General features: G+C 38.3%; 1 protein-coding gene across 1 annotated transcript in view; it reads left to right on the top strand.

Moving 5' to 3' along the window:
• The window catches only part of ADCY5 (adenylate cyclase 5), a 344935-nt gene that overhangs the window by 248432 nt on the left and 81714 nt on the right, over positions 1–14789 (top strand). The window contains exon 13 of the mRNA XM_053698067.1: positions 3212–3376. Coding sequence (XP_053554042.1) covers positions 3212–3376 — 165 coding nt within the window. The remainder of the gene's footprint in view (positions 1–3211; positions 3377–14789) is intronic.

A 14789-nucleotide genomic window follows, 5' to 3' on the forward strand; every position in this document is an offset into this window, starting at 1 on the left:
CTCCAGATGGGCAGAAGTGGTCCTCCAGATGTGCAGAAGTCTTCACCCAGACGGCATCTTCTATCTTCATCCTTCCAACGTGGAGCAGCTCTATCTTCAAGACATCTGGCGCGGAGCATCCTCTTCAATCGACGTCTTCTTCTGGAATGAAGGTACCTTTAAGTGACCTTTAATCTAAGATGGCATCCCTTAGCCAATCTTAGAATCTCAGCCAATTGGAATTAAGGTTTAAAAAATCCTATTGGCTGATCCAATCAGCCAATAGGATTAAGCTCGCATTCTATTGGCTGTTCCAATCAGCCAATAGAATGTGAGCTCAATTCTATTGGCTGATTGGATCAGTCAATAGGATTGAAGTTCAATGCTATTGGCTAATTGCATCAGCCAATAGGATTTTTTCAACCTTAATTCCGATTGGCTGATAGAATTCTATCAGCCAATCGGAATCTAAGGGACGCCATCTTGGATGACGTCCCTTAAAGGTACCTTCATTCCAGAAGAAGACGTCGATTGGAGAGGATGCTCCGCGCCGGAAGGATGAAGATAAAAGATGCCGTCTGGGTGAAGACTTCTGCCAGTTTGGAGGACCACTTCTGCCCATCTGGAGGACCACTTCTGCCGGCTTCCTTGAGGACATCTTGCCTCTTGGATGAAGACTTCTCCCAGTAAGTGGATCTTCAGGGGTTAGTGTTAGGAATTTTTTAAGGGTGTATTGGGTGGGTTTTATTTTTAGGTTAGGGATTTGGGCCGCAATAGAGCTAAATGCCCTTTTAAGGGCAATGCCCATCCAAATGCCCTTTTCAGGGCAATGGGGAGCTTAGGTTTTTAGTTAGGGTTTTATTTGGGGGGTTGGTTGTGTGGGTGGTGGGTTTTACTGTTGGGCGGGTTGTTTGTATTTTTTTTTACAGGTAAAAGAGCTGATTTTTTGGGGGCAATGCCCCGCAAACGGCCCTTTTAAGGGCTAGTGGTAGTTTAGTTTAGGCTAGGGTTTTTTTTTATTTTGGTTGGGCTTTTTTTATTTTAATAGGACTATTAGATTAGGTGTAATTAGTTTAAAGATCTTATAATTTGTTTTTTATTTTCTGTAATTTAGTGGGGTTTTTTTTTGTAATTTAGCTAATTGTTTTGAATTTAGTTAATTGTATTTTATTTAGGGAATTTATTTAATTGTAGGGTTAGGTTAGGTGTTAGTATAAGACAGGTTAGGTTTTATTTTACAGGTTAATTTGTATTTATTTTAGCTAGGTAGTTATTAAATAGTTAATAACTATTTAGTAACTATTCTACCTGGTTAAAATAAATACAAACTTGCCTGTAAAATAAAAATAACCCTAAGATAGCTACAATGTAACTATTAGTTGTATTGTAGCTAGCTTAGGGTTTATTTTACAGGTAAGTATTTAGTTTTAAATAGGAATTATTTAGTTATTAATAGCAGGTTTTATTTAGATTTATTTTAATTATATTTAAGTTAGGGGGTGTTACGGTTAGACTTAGATTTAGGGGTTAATACATTTAATATAGTGACGGCGACGTTGGGGGCGGCAGATTAGGGGTTAATAAATGTAGGTAGGTGGCGGCGATGTTAGGGACAGCAGATTAGGGGTTAATAATATTTAACTAATGTTTGTGAGGCGGGAGTGCAGTGGTTTAGGGGTTAATATGTTTATTATAGTGGCGGCGATGTCCGGAGCGGCAGATTAGGGGTTAATAATTTTATTTTAGTGTTTGCGGTGCGGGGGGGCCTCGGTTTAGGGGTTAATAGGTAGTTTATGGGTGTTAGTGTACTTTTTAGCACTTTAGTTATGAGTTTTATGCTACAGCTTTGTAGTGTAAAAATCATAACTACTGACTTTAGAATGCGGTACGAATCTTGACGGGATAGGGTGTACCGCTCACTTTTTGGCCTCCCAGGACAAGCTTGTAATACCCTCGCTATGGAAGTCCTATAGAAAAAAAGACTATACGCAATTTGCGTACGTTGATATGCGGTAAGGCCAAAAAAGTGTGCGGTGCCCCTGAATCTGCAAGACTCGTAATACCAGCGGTAGTAAAAAAGCAGCGTTATGAGGCTTAACGCTGCTTTTTTATTCATAACGCAAGACTAGTAATCTAGCCGAAACACAAAATCTTTATCTGCTACGTTACTCTCAGGAAATCATAATACAAAAATCTTATGGGATTAACAGCAAACAAAATGAATGTGGTGATTACATCACAGATTAAAAGGGTCTGTTATGTTGATTGATCTATTTTAATGGGATACTGAACCCAAGTTTTTTTATTTCATGATTCAGATAGAGCATGCAATTTTACGCAACTTTCTAAATTACTCATAGTATTAATTTTTATTCGTTCTCTTGGTATCTTTATTTGAAAAAGCAGGAATGTAAGCTTACGAGCCGGCCCATCTTTGGTTCAGCACCTGGGCAGCAGTTGCTAATTGGTGGCTAAATGCAGACAGCAACAGCTATTCATGGGGCTGAACCAAAAATGGGCCGGCTCGTAAGCTTACATTCCTGCTTTTTCAAATAAGATACCTAGAGAACAAAGAAAAAATGATAATAGGAGTAAATTAGAAAGGTGCTTAAAATTGCATGCTCTATCTCTCCCTCCAAGAAAAAATTTGGTTTCAGTGTCCCTTTAATATTGTGTAGTTATGCTAAATTAATGACATTTACCATTAACTTTTCTGCAGTGTAGGATCCCCCTTTACTGTTCAACCTCCCTGATCCCTCTCAAACATTTCTCTAACCCTGCCCCTCTAACTATGCCTGCCATCTCCTCCCTCCAAGAAAAAATTTGGTTTCAGTGTCCCTTTAATATTGTGTAGATATGCTAAATTAATGACATGTACAATAACTTGTTGTTCTGAAAAACCTTATAGATTCATACGTATGACTTTGTAAGGTGTTTGAAAGGGGCATTATTGATATAGTGGGCATGTGTGTTTGTTGAGTTATTGATTTCACTAATTGTTGTGAATTGTTGTAACTTTAATTTTATATTGTGTATTTTATATTACAATCTCAAATTGCTTCATGTCCCTTTAAGCAATGGCAAACTGATAGTGAAATGATCCTGCTCCCGGTTGCAGTTACATAGTGAAATCATAGGCTGTGGGTCTGGTAACTCTGTGTTACTTTTATTGTACAGAGATTTTCAGAGATAATGTGTGGCTCTGATTCTGACATGTACTATTTCCTCGCAGTTCACATGCAGCACTGAGAATCTCTACAGCTGTCTGGCCACAGAATTTAATGTAAGCGAAGCCGAAGTGACTCCCTGCATGCTAAAAAACATATCCCAAAACTACAGCCTGGACACCGCATGGGGATTCTGCGGGGGCTCATCCCCTAACTGCAGCTTTCCAGAGGTATGTTCTGCAATGAAAACAAGTCACTGACTAGCAGAAACAGCGGGTGCAAATGGCAAAGGGAACCATAAAAGGGACATCTGAAATCCAATGTATTTAATTTAGAACCAAACAAGCAGCAAATCAGTTATAAAACAATCGTAGCACTCACATTAAGGAAACAGTGTACTTTATGTATATTTTTGTATATGAAATAGCTTTTCCTTCTAACTGAAACCCCAACTCAATAAAATATTGATCTTGCAGGGAGAGAATACCTTGTTATATTATTTGTCTGATTGTTTACACAAAGTCCTATAGGCCGACCACCTACCTCCCAAATTCCCTCCCACACCTCCCGCCGGCACCAGCAGATCATTGTTACAGACCGTCTGTAACGATCTGGCATCTGCCTTCATATGGAACCAGAGCACAGATTGCACTCCGATTCCATATGCGAGCAGCGCTTGGAGCTCAGAAGTACTGTATATATACGTTGTGCGGTACAATAAGCAAAGTACCGCACCACGTATATATACACGTCTTAATGGGCTAAAGTGTTAAAACATAAAAAAAACATTTGTAAGCAATTTTAATATTTTATAATGTATTTTATTGGGTATTTACTGTAAATATTTTGCATTCCAATGTTCTTCATATATGAGAAAATGTTCATAGTATATTCATATAGATATATAGGTATATATAGGTATATTTTTAAGAGTCCATGAGCTAGTGATGTATGGGATATACAATCCTACCAGGAGGGGCAAAGTTTCCCAAACCTCAAAATGCCTATAAATACACCGCTCACCACACCCACAATTCAGTTTTACAAACTTTGCCTCCTATGGAGGTGGTGAAGTAAGTTTATGCTAAGATTTCTACGTTGATATGCGCTTCACAGCATTGTTGAAGCACGATTCCTCTCAGAGTACAGCGAATGTCAGAGGGACGTGAAGGGAGTATCACTTATTGAATATGATGATTTACCTAACGGGGGTCTATTTCATAGGTTCTCTGTTATCGGTCGTAGAGATTCATCTCCTACCTTCCTTTTCAGATCGACGATATACTCTCATTTTACCATTACCTCTGCTGATAACTGTTTCAGTACTGGTTTGGCTATCTGCTATATGTGGATGGGTGTCTTTTTAGTAAGTATGTTTTTTATTACTTAAGACACCTCAGCTATGGTTGGGCACTTTATGCATTTATATAAAGTTCTAAATATATGTATTATACTTATATTTGCCTTGAGTCAGGTTCATGTATTTCCTTCTGCAGACTGTCAGTTTCATATTTGCCGAATATAAACATTTTTTAAGAAATATTTTTCTTACCTGGGGTTTAGTCTTTTTTTCAATTGACTACTTCTTGCAAGTGCGGGCGGAATTAGGCCAATTTGGCGCGAAAAATACGTCTATGACGCAACTTCGTCATTTCCGGCGTCATAATTGACGCCGAAGCCTTACACACGGTTGCGTCATTGGTGACGCGAGTGTGTCATTTCCGGTTATTTTTGGCGCTAAAAAAGTTTCAGTTACGTTGTGCATCATACTTGGCAACAAACTTTTTCATTATTTCAATACCCCATTGATGTTTGCCTCTTGCCTTTTTTCTCTATCAGAAGGCTATGCTATTTGCATTTTTTCCCATTCCTGAAACTGTCATATAAGGAAATTGATCATTTTGCTTTATATGTTGTTTTTTCTTTTACATTTTGCAAGATGTCTCAATCTGATCCTGCCTCAGAAGTTTCTGCTGGAAAATTGCTGCCTGACATCGGTTCTACCAAAGCTAAGTGCATTTGTTGTAAAATTGTGGAAATTATTTCGCCAAATGTCATTTGTAATAGTTGTCATGATAAACTTTTACATGCAGATAGTGTGTCCATCAGTAATAGTACTTTGCCAGTTGCAGTTCCTTCAACTTCTAATGTACATGATATACCTGTGAATTTTAAAGAATTTGTTTCTGATTCTATTCTGAAGGCTTTGTCTGCATTTCCACCTTCTAATAAACGCAAAAGGTCTTTTAAAACTTCTCATTCAGTTGATGAAATTTCAAATGACCAACAACATAATAATTTATCCTCTTCTGATGAGGATCTATCTGATACAGAAGATCCTTCCTCAGATATTGACACTGACAAACCTACTTATTTATTTAAAATAGAGTATATGCGTTCTTTATTAAAAGACGTGCTAATTACTTTGGATATTGAGGTAACCAGTCCTCTTGACGTTCAGTCTAATAAACTTTTAAATGCTGTTTTTAAACCTCCTGTAGTTTCTCAAGGGGTTTTTCCTATTCCTGAGGCTATTTCTGATATGATTTCTAAGGAATGGAATAAGCCAGGTACTTCTTTTATTCCTTCTTCAAGGTTTAAAAAATTGTATCCTTTTCCAGCAAAGTCTATAGAGTTTTGGGAAAAAGTCCCCAAAGTTGATGGGGCTATTTCTACTCTTGCTAAACGTACCACTATTCCTATAGAAGATAGTACTTTCTTTAAGGATCCTTTAGATAGGAAGCTTGGATCTTATCTAAGGAAGGCCTATTTATATTCAGGTCATCTTCTTAGACCTGCAATTTCTTTGGCTGATGTTGCATCAACTTTCTGGTTGGAGAATTTAGCGCAACAAGAATTGGATTCTGACATATCTAGCATTATTCGCTTACTGCAACATGCTAATCATTTTATTTGTGATGCCATTTTTGATATGATCAAAATTGATGTTAGATCCATGTCTTTAGCGATATTAGCTAGAAGAGTTTTGTGGCTTAAATCTTGGAATGCTGATATGACATCTAAATCTAGATTACTATCTCTTTCTTTCCAAGGTAATAATTTATTTGGTTCTCAGTTGGATTCTATTATTTCAACTGTCACTGGGGGAAAGGGAGTTTTTCTGCCTCAGGATAAAAAACCTAAGGGTAAATCTAAGGCTTCTAACCGTTTTCGTTCCTTTCGTCAAAATAAGGAACAAAAACTTAATCCTCCCCCCAATGAATCTGTTTCCAATTGGAAGCCTTCCTCAAATTGGAATAAATCCAAGCCATTTAGGAAACCAAAGTCAGCCCCTAAGTCCGCATGAAGGTGTGGCCCTCATTCCAGCTCAGCTGGTAAGGGACAGATTAAGGTTTTTCAAGGATATTTGGATAAATTCTGTCCAAAATCAATGGATTCAGAGCATTGTCTCTCAAGGGAATCGAATAGGATTCAGAGTAAGACCTCCTGTGAGAAGATTTTTTTCTCTCTCGTATCCCAGTAAATCCAGTAAAAGCTCAGGCTTTCCTGAAGTGTGTTTCAGACCTGGAGTCTTCAGGGGTAATCATGCCAGTTCCTTTTCAGGAACAAGGTTTGGGGTTTTATTCAAATATATTCATTGTCCCAAAGAAGGAAAATGTATTCAGACCAGTTCTGGATCTGAAAATTTTGAATCGTTATGTAAGAGTACCAACTTTCAAGATCGTGACTATAAGGACTATTCTGCCTTTTGTTCAGCAAGGACATTATATGTCCACAATAGACTTGCAGGATGCATACCTTCATATTCCGATTCATCCAGAACATTATCAGTTTCTGAGATTCTCTTTTCTAGACAAGCATTACCAATTTGTTGCTCTTCCATTTGGCCTAGCAACAGCTCCAAGAATCTTTTCAAATGTTCTAGGTGCCCTACTCTCTGTAATCAGAGAACAGGGTATTGCAGTGTTTCCTTATTTGGACGATATCTTGGTACTAGCTCAGTCTTTACGTTCTGCAGAATCTCACACAAATCAACTTGTGTTGTTTCTTCGGAAACATGGTTGGGGGATCAATTTACCAAACATCTTTTTGATTCCTCAGACAAGGGTCACCTTTTTAGGCTTCCAGATAGATTCAGTGTCCATGACTCTGTCTCTAACAGACACGAGATGTTTAAAATTGGTTGCAGCCTGCCGGCACCTTCAGTCTCAGTCATTCCCTTTAGTGGCTATGTGCATGGAAGTTTTAGGTCTCATGACTGCAGCATCGGATGCAATCCCCTATGCTCGTTTTCACATGAGACCTCTACAGCTTTGTATGTGGAGCCAATGGTGCAGGGATTATACAAAGATATCACAATTAATATCCTTAAATACCAATGTACGACACTCTCTGACATGGTGGATAGATCACCATCGTTTAGTTCAAGGGGCCTCTTTTGTTCGGCCAAACTGGACTGTGATCACAACAGGTGCAAGTCTTTCAGGTTGGGGAGCTGTTTGGGGATCTCTGACAGCACAAGGGGTTTGGAAATCTCAAGAGGCGAGATTACCAATAAATATTTTAGAACTCCGTGCAATTCTCAGAGCTCTTCAGTTTTGGCCTCTGTTAAAGAGAGAACCGTTCATTTGTTTTCAGGCAGACAATATCACATCAGTGGCATATGTCAATCATCAGGGTGGGACTCACAGTCCCCAAGCTATGAAAGAAGTATCTCGGATACTTGCTTGGGCAGAATCCAGCTCCTATCTAATCTCTGCGGTGCATATCCCAGGTGTAGACAATTGGGAGGCGGATTATCTCAGCCGTCAGACTTTACATCCAGGGGAGTGGTCTCTCCATCCAGATGTGTTTTCTCAGATTGTTCAGATGTGGGGTCTATCAGAGATAGATCTCATGGCCTCTCATCTAAACAAGAAACTTCCCAGATACCTGTCCAGGTCCAGGGATGCTCAGGCGGAAGTAGTGGATGAGCTGACACTTCCTTGGTGTTATCATCCTGCTTACATGTTCCCGCCTCTAGTTCTCCTTCCAAGAGTGATCTCCAAAATCATCATGGAACAATCATTTGTGTTGCTGGTGGCTCCAGCATGGCCACACAGGTTTTGGTATGCGGATCTGGTTCGAATGTCCAGTTGCCAGCCTTGGCCATTTCCGTTAAGGCCAGATCTACTGTCTCAAGGTCCGTTTTTCTATCAGGATCTCAAATCATTAAATATTTTTATTATTTTTAGTTAGTTTAGTTTCATTTCACAGAAAGATTGCTATACTTCCTGATATTCACTGTTTTGTACAGGCTTTAGTTCGTATTAAGTCTGTCATTAAATCAATTTCTCCTCCTTGGAGTCTTAATTTGGTTCTGAAGGCTTTACAGGCTCCTCCATTCGAGCCTATGCATTCTTTGGACATTAAACTACTTTCTTGGAAAATATTATTCCTTTTGGCTATATCTTCTGCTAGAAAAGTTTCTGAGCTATCTGCTCTTGCTTGTGAGTCTCCTTTTCTGATTTTTCATCAGGATAAGGCAGTTTTGCGGACTTCTTTTCAATTTTTACCTAAGGTTGTGAATTCTAACAACATTAATAGAGAAATTGTTGTCCCTTCCTTGTGTCCTAATCCTAAGAATTCTTTGGAAAGATCCTTACATTCTTTGGATGTGGTAAGCTTTGAAATATTATGTGGAAGCTACTAAAGATTTCAGGAAGACTTCCAGTCTATTTGTTTTATTTTCTGGTCCTAGGAAAGGTCAGAAGGTTTCTGCTATTTCCTTGACTTCTTGGTTGAAACTTTTGATTCATCAAGCTTATTTGGAGTCGGGTCAGGCCCCGCCCCAGAGAAATACAGCTCATTCTACTAGATCAGACTCCACTTCATGGGCATTTAAGAATGAAGCTTCAGTTGATCAGATTTGCAAAGCAGCAACTTGGTCCTCTATGCATACATTTACAAAATTCTACCGTTTTAATGTATTTGCTTCTTCGGAAGCAGTTTTTGGTAGAAAAGTTCTTCAGGCAGCTGTTTAGTTTGATTCTTCTGCTTTTGATTTGAGATTTTTTTTCTTTCAATTATGAAAATAAACTTATTTCTTTTTTTTTTTCCAGCAGAAATTGGCTGTTTTTATTGTTATCCCTCCCTCTTGTGGTTTCTACTCCTTTCTTTATCACCCCACTGCTTGGCTATTCGTTAAACTGAATTGTGGTTGTGGTGAGGGGTGTATTTATATGCATTTTGAGGTTTGGGAAACTTTGCCCCTCCTGGTAGGATTGTATATCCCATACGTCACTAGCTCATGGACTCTTGCCAATATGAAAGAAATTAATTTATCAGGTAAGTTCTTACATAAATTATGTTTTTAACAAATTAATCAGATAGCTAGAACTTTATATTTAAAAATAAAACAAACATTTTCTTCTATGTGAAAAACATTGAAATGTAAAATATGCATAACTACCATCGGGTTGAGAGCACTAGGTCTAACGTGTTGTCGGTTTATCGTGTGTAGGTTTTTTTCATCACTGTACTCCTTTAAACTCTATGTAGAGAATAAGTTAACGTGGTCGCAATATCCTGAAGTTAGCGCGAGTTGGTTGCACTTGTGCGCAAACCATTTACTTTCAACTTGTAATATGTTCACTAAAATTTATGTGCATTAAAATTTACTTCTGGTGGTGTTTGTGTTTGAGCGAAAGCGCCAAATATTGTGCCATTTGTAATCTGTGACATAGTACATATGCTCAATAGTCTTAAGGGGTTAACCAGAAATTCAGAAATGTTCATTATAGGTGAGGATTCAATTGGAAAAATCCCCTATTTCAAATGAGAAAATAAAGCTGAAGGAGCTATTTGTAAACAATTTAATACATTCCAGTAGGTAAAATGGTCAATTAAGAACACAATAAGGGGGGGGGGGGGGATATTAGTACACTGTCCCTTTAAATTTGGATTGGTAAACTATCAAACAAATAAGTAAATAAATAAAATAATAAAACATTAAAATTCTTTAAAATGTAAAAGGAAAAAACTGACTCGGGCCACATCCTGGAATATGCACTGTACCTAATTAATACTAGAGTAGATTAAATGCAATTTATGAGAATTTTAAAGGGACAGTCTACACCCAAATTTGTATTGTTTAAAAAGATATATAATCCCTTTATTACCCATTCCCTAGTTTTGCATAACCAACACTGTTATATTAATATACTTTTAACCTCTGTGATTATCTTGTATCTAAGCCTCTGCAAACTGCCCCCTTATTTTAGTTCTTTTTACAGACTTGCATTTTAGCCAATCAGTGCTGATTCTTAGGTAACTCCCAGTGCAAGTTATCTATATAACATACATGAACTAACACCCTGTAGTGGTGAAAAATTGTCAAAATTCAAGAAATTAGCATATGAACCTCCTAGGTTTAGCTTTCAACTAGGAGTACCAAGAGAAAAAAACAAAATGCGTGATAAATGTAAATTGGAAAGTTGTTTAAAATGACATGCCCTATCTGAATCATTAAAGTTTATTTTGGACTAGACTGTCCCTTTAAAATGCTGACAACTGATTCCTGGTCATGACTGGTGTTTTTCTCTCAAACATACATTGTACCACTCTAGAGGTGCTGCAGGTACAGATTTATTTACCTGTGAGAATTCTGCATCAGTTTAGACATAGTTGCAAACTTTTAAAAACAAAATTCCAGGTATTCTTTACAGCAGAGCAACCAAGGAAGTAGGTTACAGGAGTCATGACCATGCCCACTGATGGTTAACCCCTCAACGACCATTGTACCCTGTACATCACATGGTCGTTAAGAAATTTATTAGCTCAGCTTTGCCAACAGCAGCGAAGCTGCGCTAGTACTGCATGCCTCACTTTCAGAGGCATGTAGATATAGCAAGGTCTTCCCAACACTGGGCTCGCTTCCATTGAGCCGTTAAAAATGGAGCCGTGGTGGTGGGTGGAGGCTACAGCTAATGTGAGCAGTCGCAGAAAGCTGGAGCTCTTCCTTAAAATAATCCATTAAACTATTTTTGGCACTTTTCCCCTGGACAGAATTTATTTGGATAAATTCTGTCCAAAATCAATGGATTCAGAGCATTGTCTCTCAAGGGTATCGAATAGGATTCAGAGTAAGACCTCCTGTGAGAAGATTTTTTTCTCTCTCGTATCCCAGTAAATCCAGTAAAAGCTCAGGCTTTCCTGAAGTGTGTTTCAGACCTGGAGTCTTCAGGGGTAATCATGCCAGTTCCTTTTCAGGAACAAGGTTTGGGGTTTTATTCAAATATATTCATTGTCCCAAAGAAGGAAAATGTATTCAGACCAGTTCTGGATCTGAAAATTTTGAATCGTTATGTAAGAGTACCAACTTTCAAGATCGTGACTATAAGGACTATTCTGCCTTTTGTTCAGCAAGGACATTATATGTCCACAATAGACTTGCAGGATGCATACCTTCATATTCCGATTCATCCAGAACATTATCAGTTTCTGAGATTCTCTTTTCTAGACAAGCATTACCAATTTGTTGCTCTTCCATTTGGCCTAGCAACAGCTGCAAGAATCTTTTCAAATGTTCTAGGTGCCCTACTCTCTGTAATCAGAGAACAGGGTATTGCAGTGTTTCCTTATTTGGACGATATCTTGGTACTAGCTCAGTCTTTACGTTCTGCAGAATCTCACACAAATCAACTTGTGTTGTTTCTTCGGAAACATGGTTGGGGGATCAATTTACCAAACATCTTTTTGATTCCTCAGACAAGGGTCACCTTTTTAGGCTTCCAGATAGATTCAGTGTCCATGACTCTGTCTCTAACAGGCACGAGATGTTTAAAATTGGTTGCAGCCTGCCGGCACCTTCAGTCTCAGTCATTCCCTTTAGTGGCTATGTGCATGGAAGTTTTAGGTCTCATGACTGCAGCATCGGATGCAATCCCCTATGCTCGTTTTCACATGAGACCTCTACAGCTTTGTATGTGGAGCCAATGGTGCAGGGATTATACAAAGATATCACAATTAATATCCTTAAATACCAATGTACGACACTCTCTGACATGGTGGATAGATCACCATCGTTTAGTTCAAGGGGCCTCTTTTGTTCGGCCAAACTGGACTGTGATCACAACAGGTGCAAGTCTTTCAGGTTGGGGAGCTGTTTGGGGATCTCTGACAGCACAAGGGGTTTGGAAATCTCAAGAGGCGAGATTACCAATAAATATTTTAGAACTCCGTGCAATTCTCAGAGCTCTTCAGTTTTGGCCTCTGTTAAAGAGAGAACCGTTCATTTGTTTTCAGGCAGACAATATCACATCAGTGGCATATGTCAATCATCAGGGTGGGACTCACAGTCCCCAAGCTATGAAAGAAGTATCTCGGATACTTGCTTGGGCAGAATCCAGCTCCTATCTAATCTCTGCGGTGCATATCCCAGGTGTAGACAATTGGGAGGCGGATTATCTCAGCCGTCAGACTTTACATCCAGGGGAGTGGTCTCTCCATCCAGATGTGTTTTCTCAGATTGTTCAGATGTGGGGTCTATCAGAGATAGATCTCATGGCCTCTCATCTAAACAAGAAACTTCCCAGATACCTGTCCAGGTCCAGGGATGCTCAGGCGGAAGTAGTGGATGAGCTGACACTTCCTTGGTGTTATCATCCTGCTTACATGTTCCCGCCTCTAGTTCTCCTTCCAAGAGTGATCTCCAAAATCATCATGGAACAATCATTTGTGTTGCTGGTGGCTCCAGCATGGCCACACAGGTTTTGGTATGCGGATCTGGTTCGAATGTCCAGTTGCCAGCCTTGGCCATTTCCGTTAAGGCCAGATCTACTGTCTCAAGGTCCGTTTTTCTATCAGGATCTCAAATCATTAAATATTTTTATTATTTTTAGTTAGTTTAGTTTTATTTCACAGAAAGATTGCTATACTTCCTGATATTCACTGTTTTGTACAGGCTTTAGTTCGTATTAAGTCTGTCATTAAATCAATTTCTCCTCCTTGGAGTCTTAATTTGGTTCTGAAGGCTTTACAGGCTCCTCCATTCGAGCCTATGCATTCTTTGGACATTAAACTACTTTCTTGGAAAATATTATTCCTTTTGGCTATATCTTCTGCTAGAAAAGTTTCTGAGCTATCTGCTCTTGCTTGTGAGTCTCCTTTTCTGATTTTTCATCAGGATAAGGCAGTTTTGCGGACTTCTTTTCAATTTTTACCTAAGGTTGTGAATTCTAACAACATTAATAGAGAAATTGTTGTCCCTTCCTTGTGTCCTAATCCTAAGAATTCTTTGGAAAGATCCTTACATTCTTTGGATGTGGTAAGCTTTGAAATATTATGTGGAAGCTACTAAAGATTTCAGGAAGACTTCCAGTCTATTTGTTTTATTTTCTGGTCCTAGGAAAGGTCAGAAGGTTTCTGCTATTTCCTTGACTTCTTGGTTGAAACTTTTGATTCATCAAGCTTATTTGGAGTCGGGTCAGGCCCCGCCTCAGAGAAATACAGCTCATTCTACTAGATCAGACTCCACTTCATGGGCATTTAAGAATGAAGCTTCAGTTGATCAGATTTGCAAAGCAGCAACTTGGTCCTCTATGCATACATTTACAAAATTCTACCGTTTTAATGTATTTGCTTCTTCGGAAGCAGTTTTTGGTAGAAAAGTTCTTCAGGCAGCTGTTTAGTTTGATTCTTCTGCTTTTGATTTGAGATTTTTTTCTTTCAATTATGAAAATAAACTTATTTCTTTTTTTTTTTCCAGCAGAAATTGGCTGTTTTTATTGTTATCCCTCCCTCTTGTGGTTTCTACTCCTTTCTTTATCACCCCACTGCTTGGCTATTCGTTAAACTGAATTGTGGTTGTGGTGAGGAGTGTATTTATATGCATTTTGAGGTTTGGGAAACTTTGCCCCTCCTGGTAGGATTGTATATCCCAAACGTCACTAGCTCATGGACTCTTGCCAATATGAAAGAAATTAATTTATCAGGTAAGTTCTTACATAAATTATGTTTTTAACAAATTAATCAGATAGCTAGAACTTTATATTTAAAAATAAAACAAACATTTTCTTCTATGTGAAAAACATTGAAATGTAAAATATGCATAACTACCATCGGGTTGAGAGCACTAGGTCTAACGTGTTGTCGGTTTATCGTGTGTAGGTTTTTTTCATCACTGTACTCCTTTAAACTCTATGTAGAGAATAAGTTAACGTGGTCGCAATATCCTGAAGTTAGCGCGAGTTGGTTGCACTTGTGCGCAAACCATTTACTTTCAACTTGTAATATGTTCACTAAAATTTATGTGCATTAAAATTTACTTCTGGTGGTGTTTGTGTTTGAGCGAAAGCGCCAAATATTGTGCCATTTGTAATCTGTGACATAGTACATATGCTCAATAGTCTTAAGGGGTTAACCAGAAATTCAGAAATGTTCATTATAGGTGAGGATTCAATTGGAAAAATCCCCTATTTCAAATGAGAAAATAAAGCTGAAGGAGCTATTTGTAAACAATTTAATACATTCCAGTAGGTAAAATGGTCAATTAAGAACACAATATGGGGGGGGGGGGGGATATTAGTACACTGTCCCTTTAAATTTGGATTGGTAAACTATCAAACAAATAAGTAAATAAATAAAATAATAAAACATTAAAATTCTTTAAAATGTAAAAGGAAAAAACTGACTCGGGCCACA

This window comes from Bombina bombina, chromosome 1 (genome assembly GCF_027579735.1).
Source record: "Bombina bombina isolate aBomBom1 chromosome 1, aBomBom1.pri, whole genome shotgun sequence".
Classification (NCBI taxonomy): Eukaryota; Metazoa; Chordata; class Amphibia; order Anura; family Bombinatoridae; genus Bombina; species Bombina bombina.